Raw genomic sequence first — 23,195 nt, 5'->3', positions numbered from 1 at the left:
GCAAAGATATACTTTTTTGTGTTTTTGATATTTTTGAGCAAGCTAACATAAAGACAAATAAAATATAGAACAAGTGAATGGTAATTTTTGCGAAGGAACCGCATAAGAATTTGATGATACACCCCAGCAACGGTGCCAAAACGTTCTTCCCGCTACTAGTAGATTGCATTGGGATCTTCCCCAAAGAGGAGAGGAGATGCAACATGGTAGAGATAAGAATTTCCTTAGTTAGAACCAAGGTTATTGGACCAATAGGAGAATCACACAAACTCTCGTCGTGAGAGCCTACACACACAGAATCAAACGACTTGCACCCAACGTGGGTAAGAGGGTTGTCAAGCCCCTTTAACTCGTACTAGTTGAATGCCTGTGCGTTGCAACGGGTTAACAAAAGATATACAAACACATTGGTCAAATGATATTGCTGATTTAGAATTTCATGTGAAATATGACAGCATGCCGGAAATCGAAGACTGGCAATCTGGAATGGAGGGGACAGTAACAGAATACGAACCATGAAATTTAACAAAAACATTAAGTCTGACGCAGCATGGACATAAAGATACACATACACATACACCACCAAGGCATATCACCTCCAGTAATTCATCCTGATAAAAACACAGATCAAATAGGCAAGGCAAGAAACATAACTATCCTCTAGAATCTTGAAAAGGTGCTCAGTGCTACAGTGGTTGTAGTATGTAAAGAAAAGATCAAACACGAAAATATATCATCATCCCTGGAGATGTCATCGCATATCAAAATTCAACACGAGTCTCAGCTCTCGGTCGATGGTTATACTAACTGATTAGACAACGTTCATAGCAGCGATGCCCTTATGAATCATTTGCCTTCTTGGTTTTTCTCGGTCGATGGTCGATGGTCCTGATTCGTAAGGGCATCTAAGAAAAAAATACACATTCAGGGTAAAAAATACACATTTTATTTGACAAGAATCGAATAAATAGGCCAATTTTACACACTTCAATCACAGACCTAATATTACACATCAATTTTCAATTATTCCGATCTACAAGGCTACTACGATCCTTTAAATAACACATCATTTTCAAACTAAGTTATAAAAAGCTAACTAAGAACTGAAGTTGTTCTCAACTCTTGTTTCCTTTGTTACTATTTTAATTGACGCCTCAAAATTTTCAACAAGAGGATTTACTCCAACTTCTTGTATTGTTGAAGTAGTCGCTGAAAAATGCAAATATGAGCACCAAACAAGAACGACAAACAAAAATGTAGAGTAAATTGTTCAGGGAAAGAGGGTATTAAAATCAATTTAAAAAAAATCAAAAGTGTTGAAACCACACCGAATATTTGCTCTTGTTATGTACCACCTAGAAGAATAGTGCATATAGAAGCAAAACATATCTGGGGATCAAGAATATGTGAGTATTTACCACTGAACCCCACTATGTAATAACATTCTTTTTCTTCCATTGGAGTAAAGAATTGTCAATTAAATGTTGCATCTGAGAATCCAATGCCACCAGAACTACTGAATTAAATCAAACCAGTCAGGTTCTTGCGAAGCCAAGAATGTACAGGGAGGAGGATGACCTCCTCAACGAGAAACTCTGCTCGTCGGCCGCCACCGTCTTGACCCGGAGCTCATGGTGGGCTGAGTGCGGCATCCCCACAACGTCTGCTATCATACTCCTTTGACCGGCGACGGCCATCGACGTCCATACAACCATCAGTGCGCAAGGTCAATCCTATCTTTCTTCTTTCCATACAAGAATCTGCAAACGAGTCAACATTATTCAAAAATCGGAAGCTCACTACATTCATTCATTCACCACACTGAGCTCTCCCGACGCAGGCTGCGCCCTAATGCGCGGGGGAGGGGGCGACACCGAGCGGCACGGGGGCGGGGCTGGCACCGAGTGGCACGGGGGGTGGGGGGCTAGCGCGCGGGGGCTGGGCCGGTATCGAGCAGCACGGGGTCGGGACCGGCACCGAGCGGCACGGGGGCGGCCGCGAGCTCGCGGTGTGGGGGCGAGGGTGGGCGACCGAGCGACGCCGGGAGCGGTGGCTAGCGCGCGGGGGCGTCGGCGAGGGCGGGCGACTGAGCGGCGCCAGGAGCGGCAGCTAGCATGCGGGGCGGGGTGAGGGCGGGACCGAGCAATGCCGGGAGCAGCAGCTAGCGCACGCGGGCGGGTGCGGCCCCGGACGACGTCGGGAACGGCGGTGAGCATGCGGGGGCGGTGGCGGCACCGAGCGTCGTCGGGAGAGGTTCCAGCCTAGGGAGGGTTTACCATTTTTTGTTAGCGAGGGGAGCGGTTCTAGCATAGACGAGGCCTATGGATTTGGTTTTCTTTATTAAATCGTTTGGTTTTTGGAGGGTTGAAAAAAAATCTGTGGGAGGAAAAAAATTGTGAAAGGAGAACGTGGGTGGGAGGGTTTCCAGCATAGAAGGGGATCGCTGCTGGTCGAACCATCACGACAGACGGTAGATCCCCCTTTAATAATAGAGAATAGAGATTACAACTTATGATTACATGCATGACTCGACGATGTGGAATAGTTGTATGAAGAAAATAAATAAATAACAGATTACAACTATTTAAGAATAGAGGATTTCATGTGATGTCCCTTCAATCCAACCAATCACCAAATTACATGTTTTGTGATATCATATGTATTTTCAGACACATTGTGATATCATATGGTTCCTCTCACCAATCACTTAACTAAAACGATACCTATTCATTCAATTAATTCAAACCTTTCAGAGAAGTTCAATTCCATTTTACTTGAAAGATGAACCAACGTATACCGAGTCCTACAAACTGAGACCAAAGTAGTACACTGTTTCTTTTTCTTCAGATTTATTTTGTGTTTAATTTTCCCTAACAGAACGGGACTTTGAGCGGCTTACCAACGGAGAACCCGCCGTCCAGCATGAGGTTATGCTTATGCCCGGTGATGTACGTGGCATCGTCGGACGCCAGGAACACCGCCGCCCTCGCAACGTCCTCCGCGCGCAGCACGATGCCGCCGCCCATCTTGTTGATGTCCTCATCGAACAGCCGCCTGATCAGCTCCTCATCGCCCGCGCCCCCGGGCGGAAGCCCCAGCATCTCCCTCCGAGAGCGCGCCCCCATGGGCGTCGCGATGGGGTACGGGGAGATGGCGTTCACCCTCATGTCGCGCGCCGCCAGCTCCGCCGCTGCGGACCGCACCATGCCGACGACGGCCGTCTTGGAGACGCTGTACGCGTGGGGACCCGACCAGCCCAGCGCGCCCGCGGTGCTGGATGGGCAGAGGATGCACCCCACGCCGCGTGGGACCATGGCGCGTGCTGTGTGTTTGATGCCAGCGGCCAGCCCGCGGAGGTTGACGGCCATGACGCGGTCGAAGCCGGCCATGTCCAGGGACTCAATGGCGGTCCCCGTGTAGTTGCCGCCTGTGATCCCGGCGTTGTTGAACATCACGTGGAGCCGGCCGTGCCGCACCACGGCGAGGTCCACGGCGGCCGCGACCTGCGCCTCGTCGGTGACATCGCATCGGCTGTAACAGGCTGTGTCCGGGTCGCCGAGCTCGGCGGCCACGGCGCGGTCGAGGTTGTCCTGGATATCGGTGAGCACGACCTTGGCGCCGTTCCGCACGAACTCGGCATCCGTCACCTTCCCGATGCCGCTCCCGTCGCCGGTGATGACGGCCACCTTCCCGGCCAGCCTCCGAGAGTCGGCGGAAGCGGAGAGGAGGCGTCACGGGATTCCTGCCCTTCCGGCCGCTCCACTCTTGGCCGTGCTACACTCGTAGAAGTTAGAACTCAGAACACCACACCAAATGAGGAGGAACGTAGCAAACAACAGTGGGCACTGGGCAGTGGCGGCTTTCCCTCCAGTCTTGCAGACTTCAGCCCCATTGTTCGAGGAGTGTGATTGGAGGAGGGGAGGCAATCAGCGGGAGAAAGGAGAGGAGGAAAAGGGATGATTGCTATGGCGGTAGGAAAAGAGGTCAAACCAGCACACTGCAGGTGGCAGCAGTTGGATCCGTTGTTAGAGCCTCTGTGCAGGTGGTACCCTGGCGGGGTCCCGTCCAAGCACACTGCTCCCTTCTCCTGCGCGCCGACGAGAAGGGTCAGCGGGACGGCTCAAGCGACGGCATGCGGAAAAGCGGCGGGCGGAGAGGGCCGGAGACGGACAACAGCAGCACGACCGCAGCAGGGAGCCCCCACACGAGCCAGTCCGACGGACGCCGACGCTTCTTCGGGCAGAGGGACCTCTAGATGGATGAGCCAGCGGTTGGATCCGTCCCGGGAGCCTGTCTGCAGGTGGTACCCCGGTGGGGTCCTGTCCAAGCACACTGCTCCCTTCTCCTACGTGCCGACAAGCAGGGTCAGCGGGACGTTCTCCAGCGGCGGCATGCAGAAAAGCGGCGGACGGAGTGGACCGGAGACGGACAACAGCAACAGCAGCATGACCATCGTCGGGAGCCCCCACACGAGCGAGTCCGGCGGACAACGGCGCTTCTCCGGGCGGAGGGACCTCTAGATGGATGAGCTAGCGGTTGAATCCATCGCCTGAGCCTCTCTGCAGGTGGTACCCCGACGGGGTCCCGTCCAAGCATACTGCTCCCTTCTCTTGCGCGTCGACGAGCAGGGTCAGCGGGAAGGTCTCCAGCGGCGGCATGTGGAAAAGTGGCGGACGGAGAGGGCCGGAGACGGACAACAGCAACAGTAGCACGACCTCCGCCGGGATCCCCCACACGAGCCAGTCCGGCGGACGCCAGCGCTGCTCCGGGCGGAGGAGGAGCGGCTCGGTTGTCCCCGACACCATGCGAACGAGAAAAATGGTCGGTTTCGGCTGTTGCTGCTGCTGGTGGTGGTGCTTCCTCTTGCTTGCTGGGGGCGGGGCGGCGATCACAAGCGGCGGTGAATTTTCTCGGGAGAGAGATGAGATCGGGGTTGAGAGTAGTTAGGGGAGACATGGGACCTTCGTGATGATAGGGGAGAGATGGGATGTGGGTGACCGAGGGAAGTGGGTCTGTTTCTTGGAAGGTATAGAAAAATCGATGGGAGGGGATCGTGGGTGGAAGGTGAGGTCGTGGGTGGATGTTTTTATTTTCCAGTTTTCATCCGAGGAAGCCAGAGAGCGACAGGAGCGGGACCGAATTTTTCCTAGCGATTTTTTCGGTGCGGGATCTCTCGAGGGGAGTAGAAAATGAGGTTGAACCGACGACGGCAGATCCTCCTTTAACAGTAGAGATACTTCCAAGGATTAAATAATAATATATACACAATATAAATATAAAAGTAAATAACATAAAATAAATGGAAGCAATTTTTTTGTAGTTTTTGTAATATGATTTTAGTAGACCCCGGGGGGGATAGTTTTTGCTGGATGTGTCTCTCTTGAAAATAGCATACGATGGGTAGATAAATTACTGTTGGGAAATTGACAGAATAGTGCATATTTATGACGTCTTACTCAAGGTAATGATCATGTATATAGGCATCACATGCATAACACAAGTAGACTGTGTCCTGCCCGCATCTACTACTATTACTGCACTCATCAACCACTATCCACATGCATCTAGAGTATTAAGTATGAAACACAGTAATGCTTCAAGAAAGATGACATGATATAGACAAAGTAAACTCAAGCAATATGAATAAACCCCATCGTTTTATCCATAATGGCAGCAACACAAATAAGTCTCATGTTCCTTTCTGTCATTGCGATTGAGCCATGCAAGATTGAACCCATCACAACGCACCACTCCCACTGAAGATAAATCAATATAGTTGGCCAAACCAAACCAATAGATTGGAGGGAAATATGAATATATACAAATCATGAATAAAAGAATTCAGAGAAGACTCAATTAATATTCATGAATAATATGATCATAAATCCATAATTCGTTGGATCACAACAAACACACCGCAAAGAAGATTAAATCGAATAGATCACCACGGGAATGGAGGTGAACATTGTATTGAATGTCAAAGAGAGATAAGAAACCATCTAGGTACTAGCTATGGACCCATTGATATGTGGTGGACTACTCACACAACATCATGGAGACCCCATGGTTTATGTAGATAGCCTCCGTGATTGGTCCCCCTACGACTGGGCACCTTAAAAGGTCTCCACATGGCCTCCGATCAGAACAAAGACTTATCGCGACAGAAAAATTGTTCTGGGTGGTCCTCCATTGGTTTCATGATATATGAGAATTTATAGGGGTGGAATTAGGCCAAACGGAGTTAGGGACCACAAGTAAGAGGATGTGCCTACCCCCCCCCCCAGGTATGCCCTCTTGCCTTGTCCTCTCCTAGTGTGTTGTGTGGTGTCCCTCCAAAGCTTCCAGGTCTAGTTTTGGTCCAGAAAAAATCATCAAAAAATTTCTAGCATTTGGATTCCGTTACTACTAGTTTCTTGAAAGGTCAAAAACACGCAGAAAATAGTAACTCACACTTGACACTGGGTTAATAGGTTAGTTACCAAAAATAATAGAAAATAGGATATAAATGCATATAAAGCATCCAACATTGATAATATAATAGCATCAAACAATAAAAAATTATATATAACTAGTCGTCAACCCGTGCACCTGCACGGGCTAGTGATTGTTCAATCATGTAGCCCTAAAATACTATTTTGATACAATGTTCACCACAATATATATATGACAAATTCTACGTAAAAACGAGTATGCTAAAAATATGGTACATACTACCTAAAAAGTAGTATATATACTACCGAAATATTCTTATATACTTTACGGTACGCGTACGTACTCTCTGATACGATAGATACTACCTACAACATATCACACAGAAGTGGGAGTAACTACACCCGGTCGTACGAAACATTTGTCCTATGTGAGTAGGTTAATTTAAGAGAATGTATACACTTGTTTCATAATTAAATCCAAAGGCAACCTAAAATAAAGTTGTAGGTTTCGAACATGATGATTTGTTTTTTTGGATTTGAACATAAATACGTTACCTTATTTCCTGGCTGTCTTAGATCCCATAGGGGAAGCATCTTTAGCAGCTCCCATCCTTTATAACAAAAATGACAACTATTATTTACCCTTGTTCATCTTGTCCAACAACGTCTAGTTTGAGTAGAACAATTTTGGAAAGCAATTTTTCATCGTAGCAGTCAATGTAATGACACAACAATAGTAGCACATAAACTGTTAGTCTGATAGATAGATTGGCATTTTGATTTTAAAATTTGTTCCATATGTTAGTTATGTTTCATCGACAGTGATACTCGCCACTTAGACTCTCATTTAACACATGAATTAAGTAAAAAATTGGCAGGATAGAAACTAATAATTCAAACTATATACAAAATGCATGAATTTGTGCAATCATGAAAAAAATGCAATATAGAGTAGGTGGATTTACATACTTTTTGCTTCCTCTCGCTGCTCAATCTGATTAAATATGGCAGATCGGATTACTTTGTAATTTTACGTGTTTTGTCAAACATCCAGACATTTCCCCTTCAAAGACACATTGCCTCAAAAAGTTTGAAATTTTTAACTTTTATATCCTTGATCTTGTGAAAATATATGCAAGTATACCTGAATTTGGATGTATACCAGAAGTATGGAACAAAAACGAAATATCACGATGCATACCTACACACAATACAACTACTATATCTCGAACTCTAAAATACCATATATTAATTCAGCCAAATCTTATCTCAACTTTCAAGATATTCATCGATAGCAAGCTTGTTACGAAAGAAACAGATGATTCATCGAGTACAATATAAAAAATAGGACCAATGACCAAGATTTTATAAGATTGAACATGCATGATTCACTTTTAATCAATTAAATTAATCATTAGTCAAGAAATCTACTACATCACTTATCATGGAGAGGAAGAAAAGATCTGACGAAATTACTCCTATATTTAAGGAAGTAAGTACCTATAAGAAACCGAAAGAGGTACATAGATATAGATTGAACATAGGTGTGAGGCCTGTAGGTAATACGTGGGTCTGCAACTTCATCTCAAAACTACAGAGAAAAATTGTACCACTTTAGGGTAGGATGACCGACCTGGAGGTCAACCACACACCATGCACATGCACGATGATGCCCATGTGCCCTATCATTCTAGCCAAAACCGGTTATAAGCACCTAATTAAAAATCATTATGCATATTCAAGATAGTTGCATAGCTTAAATCCTGTTTTTTCTGGCCATGACATCGAGATTGCTGGGCCACATGCGGTATTGCTTCCTTGTCCCGGTACATGTCGCAACGGAAAGCCGTCAGGGCACTGTTAGGTGGATTCGTGATAATTGACCTTCTAACGCATCTGTTTGTGTTTTACGTCCATCTAGATCGACGGCACACCTGCATGTACAATCAGCAGTTACGGGACACGGTCATGGCTGGGCATGATCTCATCATAGATTGAACAGATGGAGAGAAGGGAATCACAAAAGCTTATTTCGAGCGTTATAGTTGAGATCGGCATGGGATTGTAGGAGGAGGACGACAGGGAGGATACGTCAATATTTCCTTGGGTGGCTTGTTAAAGTCTTTTTTCTTTGAGATGGCCCGTGAAAGAGTTGGCTAAGTAGGCATGCATGTGGGACAAAAGGCATGGACTCTTTGTATTTTTATCTAACAACGGTCCATAATAATCATGGAGAAAGATGCGTACGTGAAACTTTTTTGCACGTGAGAGCTTGAGAGATTCTCCTCGTTAGGGAGATATCCATGTGTATTCTTTTTGAGAAAGATACATGAGAGATTGAATCTGAACCGTAATAATTCGGTCCTACCAGATTAACGGCTCATAAAATCTGATTAACGTGGTAATTTTTTGGGAGTCTAGAATTAGTTAGGGAGATATCCATGTGTTTTTTTTGAAAAAGATACATGAGAGATTGAATCTGAACCATAATAATTCGGTCCCACCAGATTAACTGCTCATAAAATCTGATTAATGTGGTAATTTCTTGGGAGTCTAGAATTAGTATAAGTATAGATTGGAGACATCTCACAAAGCACCATGTTTAAGTAGAGATTAACGGGGAAAATAATGGTTACATCATTGCACAAAAGGGAGAGAGTTGGTCTGATTATATTAGAAAATTTCTTGATGTAGACCGCCGTCATCGTGGTTCACACGACGGTGCTCCAGTATCGCCAGAAGAGAGGGGGATAGCCACATTTCTTGTTCTTCCTTGGCCTTCCAGTTAGATGGGAGAAGGATTACCCCTCTAGTCGTTGGCCGCCATGCCCCCTGCAACTTGTAAACTGCATTGTGCTTTTTCTAGAAGAAGAGAGGGGATGCAACACACTAGAGATAAGTATTTACCTCAGCAAGAACCAAGGTTATCGAACTATTAGGAGAATGATGCAAAATGTCGTCACCAGCACCTACACACACAGAATCAAACGCTTGTATCCAACATGGGCAAGTGGGTTTTCAAACCCCTTGAACTCGTTACTTGCAAGGATTAACTACTGATAGATAGATAATATAAAAATCAAATAAAATAGCTAAATATAAATGGCAGCAATATTTTTAGGGTTTTAGTAATATATTTTGTGTATATCTAGGGGCCATAGTGTTTTCTAGTGGCTTATTTCTCGAAGAATGGATGCAATGGGTAGAAAAATATTGTTGGGCAATTGATACAATACACATAGTTATGGAATATTTATTCAGGTCAACAATCATGTATATAGTCATCAAGTCCATAAGCATGTAGACCGACTCCTCCCTGCATCTACTACTATTACTGCGCTCATCAACCACTATCAAGCGTGCATCTAGAGTATTAAGTATGAAACAGAGTAATGCTTGGAGCAAGATGACATGACGTAGACAAAGTAAACTCAACAATTTGAATAAACCCCATCCTTTTATCATAAATGGCAGCAATACAAATACATGCCATGTCCCTTTCCTTCAATGGGATTGAGCACCGCAAGATTGAACCTATCACATTGCACCACTCCCACTGCACATAAATAAATCTAGTTGGCCAAACCAAAATTGATAGACCAGAGAGCAATAAAAAGCTATACTAATCATGCATGAAACAATCCAGAGAAGACTCAAATAATATTCATGAATAATTTGATCATAATCCCAGAATTCATCAGATCCCAAAAAACATACCGCAAGGAAGAGTACATTGAATAGATCACCGTGGAAATCACGGTGAACTTTGTATTGAATAAAAATGAGAGAGACAGAGAGATCTAGGTACTAGCTATGGACTCGTAGGTCTGTGGTAGAATAATCACACAACATCATGGGAGTAGCATGGTGGACCTAGAGTCTCTCTGCGATACCCCTCTGGCAAGGCACCGGAAGAGGGCTTCAGATGGGATCATGGCGAAATAAACGCTTGCAACAGCAAAAATGCATTTTGGGTGGCTATGTAGTGTTTTTATGATTTTAGAGGATTTACAGATGCGGAGTTAGGTCCAATAGAGTCACGAGGTGGTCCCAAGCTAACATGACACGCCCTACCCCCTGGGTGCACCCTGTTGCCTTGGCGATGCCTCGTGTAGCGATCTACCTCGCTCTGAAGCTTCTAGGTCTTATTTATGTATAGGAAAAATCGGCAAAAAGTTTCATAGTATCTTTACTTTGTTTTGTACTGGTTTGCTGAAAACACAAAACACACAAAAAACAACAACATGCAGTAGGCACTGGGTTAATAGGCTAGTTCACAAAAATGGTATAAAACACGATATAAATGCATATAAAGTATCATAGAATGATATATGATAGCATGGGCAAATGAAAAATTATAGATACGTTGTAGATGTATCAGCATCCCCAATCTTAATTCCTCCTCGTCCTAGAGTAGGTAAACGATAAAAACAGAATTTTGGAGGCGACATGCTACCCAACATGTAATCTCTTTAGGGTACGATCTTTGAAAAACGATGAACTAATAAACATGAACATAATAATATCCATAAACATAAACAACATAATCATTCATATTCAAAATGTACGATCCTTAAAGAATGTTATTCCCTACTCATTTTATCATATAAGCATGGCATGACTCCATCCTCACCGCGTAACTATGAATCATGACCACCTTGGTGTCAAGTTAGATAATTGGATCATACTTATAACGCACTTCAACATTTTCAATCTCACTCAATACATGAGCGCGAATCATGGATATGGAATATGGGTGGAGTAGAGTATGGTGGTAGGGATCAACAGGAGTCAAAATGGAAAGGAAGTCTCAAAATAACGCATCAATATCAATGTGAGGAGAAGGGATTGGCACGCAATGGATGCACTAGAGCTATAAGTATCTGAAAGCTCAATGGAACCTAAGTGGGTGTGCATCCAACTTGCTTGCTCATGAAGACCTTGGGCATTTGAGGAAGCCCGTCACTGAAATATACAAGCCTAGTTCTATAATGAAAATTTTGAACTAGCATATGAAAATGATAAACCAAGAGACTCTCTATATGAAGAACATGGTGCTCCCTCTAAGGACAAGTTTGGAAAAATAAGATAGTAGCCGTGCCTATTCTATCTTTTCTCTCATTCTTTTCTTTCTTTTTCTCTTTTTTTCTTTTATTTTTAATCTAGAGTCTCATCCCGACTTGTGGGGGAATAATAGTCTCCATCATCTTTTCTTCGGTGGGACAGTGCTCTAATAATGATGATCATCACTCTTTAATTTACTTACAACTCGATATAACAACTCAATGATGATATAAAATAAATGACTCTATATGAATATAGCATAACATGTGAATAATAATGAATGGTGGCCTTGCCACGAATACCATGTCAGCTACATGATCACGCAAAGCAATATGATGATGAACACACAAGTCATGTGGGGTAAGAGTGAAAGTTGCATGGTAATATATCTCGGAATGCCTATAGAAATGCCATAATAGATAGAAATGGTGGATGTTTTGAGGAAGATATAAGGAGGATTATGTGTGATATAGACATATCACAGGGTTTGGATGCACCGGCAAAGGCTGCACCAATCCTCTAGGTGAGAATGGCAAAGAATGGTACACCACATTTGGGTAAGTATTTCCTTGAAGAGGAACGGGTAATTGGAGCACAATATGGGTAAGTATTACCCTGAGTTAAAAAACCAAGATTTATCGAACCAATAGGAATATGAATCATCAACCGTCTTTAGTGGCTGCTCAGAAAAGAGCAAATAACTTGCACCCAACGGGGGCAAGAGCATTGTCAATCCCCTTGATCTAGTTATTTGCAAGCGAGTGAGGTGAGTAGATAATTGTAGATAATTTTATCTTGCAAAATAAAATAAAAGACAAATAATAACAGTTAGGAAGTTTTAAGTTCTCTAAATATATAAGTGAATAGACCTCAGGTCCATAGTGTTCTCTAGTGGCATCTCCCATGAAAGCAACATATGATGGGTAAACACATTATTGTTGGGGAATTGACACAACATCGGATAGTTATGCGATGTTCATGGCAATGATCATGTGTATACACGCATCATGTCCATCAGTAAATATGAAGACTGTTCCTAAACCTACTACTATTACTCCACTTCAAGAGCGCTTCTATTCTTGCGTCTCTACATATTAAGCTCATGACAAAAAGAGTAATGCTTGGAGAACGATGACATGATGTAGATAAAGTAAAGTCAACCAATATGAATAAACACCATCATTTTATCCTTGGTGGCAACAACACAAAGATGCAACTTGAACCCTTATGTCACTGGTATATAGAAACTTGCCAGGTTGAACCCACTACAACACACCTCTCTCACTAAAGAAATCCAAACTACTTGGCCAAAGCAATTCAATAGATAGGAGAGAATTATGAAGATATGATCATCATCCAAATAAGAATCATAAAACTGAGAGAAGGTTCAAATACTTATCATGAATAATATGAACATAAACCCACAATACATGGGATCCCAACAAACACATCATACAAAAGAATTACATAAGAAATATGAAAGTGAAGATGCGATGATCATTGTATTAAAGATCAACAGAGAGAGATAGTCATCTAGATACTAACTATGGAACAGAGACTTGTGGCGGCGAAGTACGTGTTTCTATTTGATATGTATTTTGAATATACATGTGAATTTATTGGCCAGAGACTCCTGGAAGTGAGGCCACCAGGGAGGGACAAGCCATCAGGGCGCGCCCACGCCCATGCTTCTGCCCTGTTGGCTTGGGCCTCCCTCGTGAGGCTTTCGGCCTCCGCCCAAAGCATCCATGTCTTCTTCTGGCCCTGAAAAAATCATAAAAAAGTTTCAGGGCAATTGGTCTTTGTTTGGTAGAGTAAACCTGAGAAGTAAAAGATCACACAAAAATAGCAACTGCACTCGGCACTAGGTCAATAGGTTAGTTCTCAAAAAATAATATAAATTGGTGAATTATGGCCAAAAAGTATCCTAGGTTGATAATATGTCAGCATGGAACAATCAAACATTGTAGATACGTTTGAGACATATCAAGGATACCCAACCTTAATTCCTGCTCGTTCGAGTAGGTAAATGATAAAAAAGAATTTTTATGTGACATGATACCCAATATGTAATCTTTTTGCATGTAAGCTCATTGAGAAAAGATGAATCAACCAACATCAACATAGTAATATTTATAAGCATAAGCGACAAAGTCATCAATCTTTCATATATGATCCTAAAAGAATGTTTACCCCTATTCATCTTTTATATTGGCAAAGCATGGTTCCGTATTCACCACATTAATACAAATATCAAGCACCATGAATCAACTTTTTATTATTCAAGCAATACATGAGTGTGAACCATGGACAAAGCATAAGGTGGAATAGAATATGGTGGTAGGTATCAAAGTGGTAAATACTAGAGCAGATAGTCTCACATCTACTAGGCGTAGCAATGGGGCTATGGAGATTCCCATCAGTAGATGTCAATGCTAGGAGTAGGGATTGCCATGAAAATGATGCTCTAGAGTTATAAGTGTGTGAAAGCTCAAATGAAGCTAAGTGGGTGTGCATGAAACTTCGGGCATTAGAGGAAGCCCGTCATCATAATATGCAATCCAAGTTTATAGTAATGAAAATAGATTCCTAGTAGCATATGAAAATGACATATCACGAGACTCTCTCTATGAGTAACAAGGTTCCACTTTGAGGCAGAAGTGTGGAAAAGGATATTAGAAAGCCCCTTTTCTCTTTTTTCTCATTCATTTTTTAATTTTTAAATATTGTGGGATCACTTGGCCTCCCCCATTTTCATTATTTTGGTCCATAGTCTCTTCCCAACTTGTGGGGGAATCATAGTATCCATCATCCTTTCCTCACTCGGAGAATGCTCTAATAATGATGATCATCACACTTTTATGTACTTACAACTCATGAAAGCTTGATATGAAGTACTATGACTCAATATGAATGCCTCTGGCAGTGTACCACGATGTGCAATGATCTAGCATGACATGTTTCAACAATATGTTGAATGGTGGCTTTGCCACAAATGCTATGTGAGCTCTATATGATCATGCAAATCAATGTGACGATAAATGAGCTAGTCATATGATGTAACGATGGAATTTGCATGGAAATATATCTCATAATGGCTATGGAAATGCCATGATAGGTATGTATGGTGGATGTTCTTTGGAAGATATAGGAAGCCTTATGTGTGACAGAGCATATCATGCCACAGGGTTTGGATGCACCAGCGAAGTTTGCACCGATCCTCGAGGTGAGAATGGGCAAGGCACAATACCGAAGAGGCTAGCAAAATACAAGGAGCTGAGATTGCGAATGTCCATGGTTTTACATTAGTCATGAAGAACTCATATACTTATTGCAAAGTTTTATTAGTTTCATCACAAATTAAAGCACTACTCGGATGCCAAGAGGGAGAGGGTTGGCAATAGTTATCACGCGATTCCGACTCGAAACAACACTAGGATTTTGAAAAGGAATAGAAGTTCTCACACATCCGTGACATGCCTTTTTAATATTTAGATAAAAAAGAAATTAACACCTCTTATTACCACTACTTTCATGAATCAACAATGATGCACATACACATTTTTCATATTACCACATCAATACCATCAACCCATAATTTCTCTTTATGGGCTAAATGATGGTTTCGATTGTCATACATTGAATAGTTATTATTGTTGGACTAGCTTTATGACCCATGCAAATTACTGTTACTATTTATTAACTCTCAAACAAATATTAGTGAAAAACCAGAGTGCAAATATTTCTACAAAATGTACACGGCACCGAGCTCAAAAAGATATAAGTGAAGCACTAGAGCAACTACTTAGCTCAAAAGATATACGTGAAGCACAAAGAATATTCCAAAAAATCATTATAAATGTATGTCTCTCTTAGGTTGGTGTGTACAAAAAATGATGATTGTGGCAAACAAAAAAAACAAAACTAGAGCAAACAACGCTCCAAGCAAAACTCATATCATGTGATGAATAAAAATCTAGCTGCAAGTGACATACCGATGGATTGAGACTGAAAGTGCGTTATAGCGACTAGAGGGGGGTGAATAGGAGATTTTTAGAATTTCATCACTGCGGAAATTCCTTTTGAGGAAATTCCTCACTGATGACTAACTTACAGCGAAAACTGTAAAGGATCAGGTGTGCAAAGTTTCACTACAGCAGTTTATTAGTACGAGGAATGTGAAAACAGATTGCACAGTAAGCAGGCACGCGGAAAACAGATGAGGATTAACTTGCGTGAAGAATTTGGGGTTGAGGAATATTAGAGAAAGTCTTCAGCAAATTCTTCAAACAGTGACAGTTAAAATCATCAACACATAATCAGAGGAATATAAAGAGTTTAGGAATTAGAACCCGTTTCACAGCGAAGACAGTAGTCGATGACCCAGTTCCAACTGCTGTGACAGTTGTACATCTGGTTTGGAGTGGCTTGGTATTGAAACCAAAAGACACACAGTCCCTGCCGTATTCTCCTTGGGCTAAGAACACATAGTCCTCCCCCAACACTTGTGGTAAGTCTTCAGGGCAGACTTCCAAACCCTCACAAACTTGGTCACCCGGCGATCCACAATTGACCGCTGGATTCCTCTAGACCATGACCCCTAACCATCTGGAGGATGCACAGTCCTCAAAGGTAAAAGGCTTCAGTCCCACACATGAACAATTTCTTCAGTGATGCTCAATCACTTGGTTTTCGGTTTGTGGTTTGGTGTTTGGGGTATTTCCTCACTGATGAATTACTCTCGTAGGCTCTGAGGAATTTGTGTTGCTCTTATCACAAGTGTCAGTTTCTAACGGAGCAGCCAACCAGCTAATGGTTGTGGGGGTGGCTATTTATAGCCTGGGAGCATCCCGACATGATTTGACACTAATGCCCTTAAGTAATATGACCGTTGGTGTGGATAAGACCAATGATGTGGCGTGGCTATCGAAACGGTCGGGACCTTCAACTGTGAGAGTCCTCATGTCACTCATATTCCTCACTTGAGGCTTTTGGTAGGATTAGCCTTGGGTTGAGCATCATGAGGAAATTCATTCCAATGTGTTACCTCGACCCCCTTTAACAGTACGGTGTTCCTATTACTCAAGTGTGAAGAAAACAAAACAGAAAGAGTAAATCTTCATGCTTCAAAGTCTTCAGAATGATTTTCTTCGGGACACACCGAATTCCTCAATTTCAATATCTTCATGAGGAATATCAATTTCATCGCCGATTCTCCGCGATACAAATCTTCAGCTTCAGACCAATTTCTTCAACCGAAGATGTACATTTTTAGGGGTCGATGTTCATCGAATATTTCAAACTCCTCAGGTACTTATAGATCCTGTGTACACTCATGAACACATTAGATACTTAACCTATAAGTCTTCAAACCACGAAAATCACTAAGGGGCACTAGATGCACTTACAATCTCCCCCTATTTGGTGGTTGATGAAAATTATGTTAAGTATTCAACAGGGATAAAAATATGAAGTGTAAATACTCATTTGAGGAATTTGAAATCAAGATTCAGAGAGACTCCCCCTGAAGATGCGCATATCTTGAGGATTTTGCTTTTCACAGCAAATGCACATTGATGATTTATATCATGGAGATCTCCCCCTGAGTCTTGTAAATCATGCATACATATGACATATAGTATGAAGAAATTGAAGATGCATGATGAAAAATGGTATCTGACGAATTCCAACATGCGTGCACTAAAATTTTGAGGAATAAGCATGCGAAGAAAAACGTTCAAAAGCGTCAGAGTACCATCGGGCTTAAGTTACAACTCATTACATAAACACTTCAGAAGAGCCAAGAGTTTGTAACTTAAATATAGTTCATAAGCCCCAAAATATCCCGCATGAAGACTAACTCTCAAGTTTCTCCCCCTTTGTCATCTAGTGACAAAAATGGACAAACTGAGGACTAACGCCCGTGAAGACTTTCACTCCTTGGCAGTTGATGAAGACGCGTGAGTATTCTTGGGAGCAGTCTTCTTCCTTGGACCGGTGGCAGTGTCTTGTTGTTCTTCATTAGATTCAGCAGTGCGGAATGAAGAAAAAGAACTATCCTCAAGGTCTGGAACTGGAATTTGCCTGAATTTCTTCTTTGGGGGCCACGACCAGTCAAAGTCTCGCACAAACTCCAATTCTTCAAGTTCTGCCGGAGTCTTCAGATGAGCAAGTGTAGCCCAGGTGCGATCAAAAACCTCATGAAGATAATAGTGGTTAAGCTTCACAACATTCTGTGTTTCATTAAGGGTTTTCACAATGGCGCCGAACTGGCGTTTGACCCACTTGTGATTCCGATCCACCTTCTGGTGAGGACTGAGAAGAACCTCTCTGGTATTCTGCACACGGGGAGCAACATGGCTTGGAGGATGAGTCCCAGTATCATCCCAGGAAGAATATGCTTCGGGCTCTCTGAAATGGCCATCAAGGGGCCTATGGCCTTCATCAATGACAAACTTGCCTTTTCCTTCAACAGGCTCGAAAGTCTTCTTGTTGACCCTGATAGGAGGCATATAACCAACATGGTTGTTGAAATCAGCGTAATAGTTGATGCCTGACCTTGTTATGATGAATCTCATGATCCATGGAGCATATATCTTGTGGTCAAAAGGACACATTGCATTGTCGGCCAAAGTCCTCAAGAAGAAATCATGGATGTTGATAGGAATACCATGAATGATGTTGAAGAGGATATTCTTCATGATGCCTACGACATCTTCTTCATCATCATGGCCCTTGATCGGCGCAAGAACACTGCAGAGGAGTCGGTAAACAGTCCTTGATTCATATTTGAGCTCATGGATGAGGAAAGTTGTTCTTGGTGGTTTCCCTTTAGCCAAAGGCTTCATGAGGACTTTCATCATCTTGTTAGGCAGCTCACGTTCATCATAAATCTTCACGGCTTGCTATGAGGGAATTGACACTGGCAGTTCACGCAGGAGCTCAATGGCAGGAGATTTGTGGTGTGTTATTTGTGTCATCCAATCAAACACCCAGGTGTTGATGTCTGCGGGATCTCCAGATATTTAAAGAGTGGCATAAAATTGAAGAATAAGATCACTATTCCAATCACAGATATCTGAGCACATTGGGAGGAGTCCAGCTTCATGAAGGATGTTGAGGACTGAAGCCAGGCATGGTATTTCTTCAAGCTCAACATGAGGAACATGCCTGTGCTGGAAAATCTTGTTTCTTCCACACAACACTTCAGATGCCTGATTTGAGGCTTGTCATAGGGATTTTCTCCTATGAAGAACATGCGTTCTTCAAAGAAGGACTCCTTTTGAAACTTTGGCCGCTTTGAGAATGGCTGACGCTGCATGGGCTGAAGGTATGACTGTTGGACCTGGGGGGAGACAACAATTGCAGACTCTGGGTTGAGGACGACGAAGGCATTGTCTAGGTCTGGTGCATTTTCCTCGGCATGGTCCTCAGGGTGAGGAATTTCATCAGCTTGAGCTTCAGGCTGAGGAGCATGCTCTTGTTGTGCTTCAGGCTGAGGAATGGGATATGGCTGAGCTTCAGGCTGAGGAATGTCGTCAACTGGAGCATCCTGTTGAGGGTTTTGCTCCATAGGAGGAATGGGTTCATCCTGAGCCTCGGTTTGAGGATCTTGCTCAGGAGGAGTTGGGTCAGCCTAATCCTCAGGTTGAGGATTTTCGTTAGGACTTGACTTTCATCAGCTTGAGGATTTTCACTTTGTTCTTCCTCAGCTTGCTTGGTGATGGAGCCAGATTCATCAGCTGGTGCAGCTGATCCTTGTGCAGTTTCTACATGAGGAATAGAAGGCCGAGGACTATCGTCAATGCGAATTTCTTCGTCAATATGTTCCTCAGATGCAGCATCCTTCATTTCCTCATCATGCCCTTGCTCCTGGTCTTCACTTGCGAAGGTAATCATTTCATAAGATGGAGCGCTGTTAAGTGGCACAGGATCCAGTGGAGCATTTTCTTCAAGTGCTTTGAGGCGCTTGGCCTCAGTGTGTTCTTCTGCTGAAGAGGCTTTTATCTTCTTGGCTTCCTTTTCAGTAGCCCTTGTCTTTTTCACGTCTGATGCAGACAGAGTCGTCTTCTTCACCTTTGAAGCTTTTGGTGAAGGTGTTTTCTCAGCAGATTCATCAGCTGGCTTTGAGGAACCAGCTGGAGCAGAGTCATTAGCTGGCTTTGAAGCAGCAGCTGGAACAGATTCATCGGCTGGCTTTGAAGCAGCGGCTAGAGAAGGGTATGTCTCACCAGCTGTAGCAGATTCTTCACCTAGATTTTAGTGGTGATTTCCTCAATTGCCGGTTCATCCACACGGCTTTCTTCAGGGATTTCCTCAGCTTGAGCAGTTTCATCAGCTGGTTCTTCAATCAGAGGCTGAGGAGTTGGTACTGGAGGGGCAGCTTTCTTGTTGTAGTCATTAACAGCTTCAGTAGCAAGTTTGATGAAATTGCTTTTGAGACTTTGACGGTCATAAATCTTTGAGTACTTATCTATCAAAGTCTTCAACTCTGCCTGTGTTGACACAAGGTCATTAGGAGTCAGGTTGAGGAGATTCTGCTTGAGGAATTTCACCTTCTTGAGCTTAGCCACCTTAGCCTGTTTACCTTGCATCTCCTTCCACTTGGCCTCGTTGATGAATGTAGCCACCATGTGGCTAATGCCAGGGGGAAGTTTCAAATCATTAAGTGGAGTGTTGGGGTCCTCATACCAGATATTGATGAAGTCGAGGAGGACTTTTGGGTCCATGGCCACAGGAATGGAGCTGCCAGAAGCTTGAGCTACCCTCTCTTGCTTGTTTCTGATCATTGCTTGCAGAGTTTCATCATCAAATTCATCACTACCCTCTGATGCAGAAGGGACCGTGATGATTTTGCTTGGGTTGGGTCTTGTTCCTCTCCGAGAAGTCACCTCATTCTTTAGAGGAATGGTGAAGACTTTGTCTCCGAGCTTGTTGCAGCTAGGAGTGAGGAGCTGGAGGTAGCGGGTAGTGGCTTCAGTACCGGCTTTTGTTCAGGTCTTGAAGCCTGTGGTGGTGCTGCGGATTTTGGTGCTGAGGGTTTTGGCGCTGATGGTTTTGGAGCTGATGCTGGAGCTGGTTTTTCTTGAGGCTTTGAAGCCTTCGGTTTTGGTGGCACGGACTTTTGTTGAGGAATGTCCGTACCGGACGTCTCAGCAGCAGAGGAGGTAGCTGGAGTTGATGCAACAACAGATGATTCGTTGAATTTCCTCACAGCAGCCTCTGCCTGCTTCTTGATCTTTGCCAAGTGTTTTTCCTTTTCATCAGGTAATCATCAAGTGTCTTGAGGCTTGAGGATGTGCTTCTTGATAATCCTCAAGTGGGGCCCATTTGCCAGGAGGCTTCATAGCGAATTTCTTCGAATATTTGGGAGTGACAAATCTGTACTCCTTCCACTCCTTAGCCCATCGGCGTTCTATCTTGTCAAGCCGAATCTTCCTCTTGGGCATAGTTTCATTTTCATCAGGAGTGCAGTAGTCGAGGTATATTTCCTCAGGGATATCTGCATCTGTATTCTGCTCAAGTTTCTTGCCTCCCTTTTGCTTCCTGTGATACTCCATTTTCTTCAGCTGAGGATTTTGCTGATGAGATTGAACTCTTGAGGACTCTTATGAGACTTGAAGATTTTCTTCAAGAAACGCCGCAAATGAGTTAATTTGATGAGAACCGATAGATTCATCAGCTGACATGTGTGTACCTGTGAACAGAGTATAGTTGCGAGGAATTTGGAGAGGTCATATGCGTTCTCAGATTTGAAGAAAATGAAAAAATTTGACAATTGAGGAATTTGACCAGTGGTTGAGGAATTTGCCTAAGCATACTGTTCTTGGGTTCCAGAGTTGTACAGATCCAAAAATTCGCACAACTGAGGAATCTCGTGAAAATCTTAGATGCTTAGTGAAGTTCATCAATAGTTTGGTGATAGGCAGTGTTTGAGGAAAAGAAACGGATGGATTCTTGAGGAAAAACGAATTTCACATCTCAGAGGTAAAATAGTAGATCAAACTTGCTGTAAAAATAGGGTTTTTATTTACCCTAGATGGCGTGCATGAAGAACAGAGAAGAGTAGCAGGGAGAAGCTCTTTCGGTGCAGGTCCAATGCGACCTAACTTGGTAGCAGAGGACGTCTACGGCGGCGGCGGACGAGGATGGTCTGACTCCGGCGTGGTTTTGGCGACGGAAAAGTCGAGGCAGTGAAGCTCTTCTTCGCCGGCATCGAGACTTCCAGCGGTGGCGCTAGGGTTTGGACCTTTGCTGTAGCAGGAAAGCGATGGAGCGAAGAAGTGTTTCCCGAGGGGGATGGGGACATATTTATAGCCAGGCAGTTACTGTTGGCGCGAGGAAATCGGACCAAATATCCCCTGCCTCTACGTCTCCGCAGGACACGTGTAGCTTATGAGCAAAGCGGTGGAGATCGTGGTTATCCGAACAAGGAAAGTGGGGTTCAGTTACTGCTCATTTAAAAAAATATTTTGGAAGATTTGAGGATTTTGTTACAAAGTCATCAGCTGACAAGGACACAGTGAGGATTTCGGACAAAGTTTAAAGTAGAATGCATATGAAGAACTGAATAGACTGGATGAGAATAACATAGAGGGAAAGTAGGGTCCGATCACATTCACTTAGAGAAACATCAACTTCAAGAAATAGCTATAAGTGAATGCTTTTGAGGACTTGAAATCACAGTCTATCTAGATAAACGAAAGTCATCAAGTGTTTTTGAAGATTTGACTAACCTGAGGATTTTGTGATAAAGCGTCATGAGGATGAATTTCAATTTTGAAGAAAAACGATTTTGAAGAAACAACTGATATGAAGAAAATCAAATTTTTGAAGAAATGAGACTTTGAAGAAATTCAACTTTAGTAATTTCACGTTGGGCGGTGGCGTGACCCACCATATAAGAATGTTGATTACAGACGCCGCGTACAATTATCGTAGGGCCCAGAGAATCAATTTCTTCGTTGATTTCTTCACACTCAGAGTGATATTCTTCATCAGTTGAATAAAATCGATTCATCATGTGTTGCACATCTAAGTCATCAATTTTGCATAAGTGTTAGGATGTGTGCATGTTTTTACAAAAGATTTGAAGATTATAAGATATTTAGCTCACACCGCAACTTGCAAAACCTTTTCTCATCCAAGGGCTTAGTGAAGATATCTGCTAGTTGATCAACAGTCTTCACATGGTCGATGAGGATATTGTCCTTGAGGACATGATCCCGAAGAAAATGATGACGAATCAGGATGTGCTTTGTCTTCGAGTGTTGTACTGGGTTGTATGCAATCTTGATTGCACTCTCATTGTCGCAGTAGAGAGGCACATTCTTCATGTTGATGCCGTAGTCCTTGAGGGTTTGCTTCATCCATAGCAATTGAGCACAGCATGAACCAGCAGCAATATACTCGGCTTCGGCAGTGGGGAGTGATACGCAGATCTGCTTCTTTGAGGACCAGCAGACTAGTGATCTTCCGAGGAAATTGCATGTGCCAGATGTTGACTTGCGATCCACACGGTAACCAGCATAGTCAGAATCAGAATACCCTACCAGATGAAGATTTGAGCCCTTGGGGTACCATAATCCTAGTGTTGGTGTGTGAGCTAAGTATCGAAGAATATGCTTCACAGCCTTATGGTGTGATTCCTTCAGTTTTCCTTGAAAACGTGCACACATGCAAACACTAAGCATTATATCT

General features: G+C 43.2%; 1 protein-coding gene across 1 annotated transcript; it reads right to left on the bottom strand.

Moving 5' to 3' along the window:
* Nucleotides 1-1,331: 1,331 nt before the first annotated feature.
* Nucleotides 1,332-3,731, bottom strand: LOC123396526 (momilactone A synthase-like; the record flags this gene model as incomplete). Its single annotated transcript, XM_045091441.1, has 2 exons — nt 1,332-1,760; nt 2,900-3,731. Coding segments are annotated over 2 exons (963 nt in total), but the record flags the coding sequence as incomplete, so codon positions are not given.
* Nucleotides 3,732-23,195: the final 19,464 nt, after the last annotated feature.

This window comes from Hordeum vulgare, chromosome 5H (genome assembly GCF_904849725.1).
Source record: "Hordeum vulgare subsp. vulgare chromosome 5H, MorexV3_pseudomolecules_assembly, whole genome shotgun sequence".
NCBI lineage: Eukaryota > Viridiplantae > Streptophyta > Magnoliopsida > Poales > Poaceae > Hordeum > Hordeum vulgare.
Note: the sequence above shows the minus strand (reverse complement) of the source record. Positions and strands in the feature narration are given on the sequence as shown.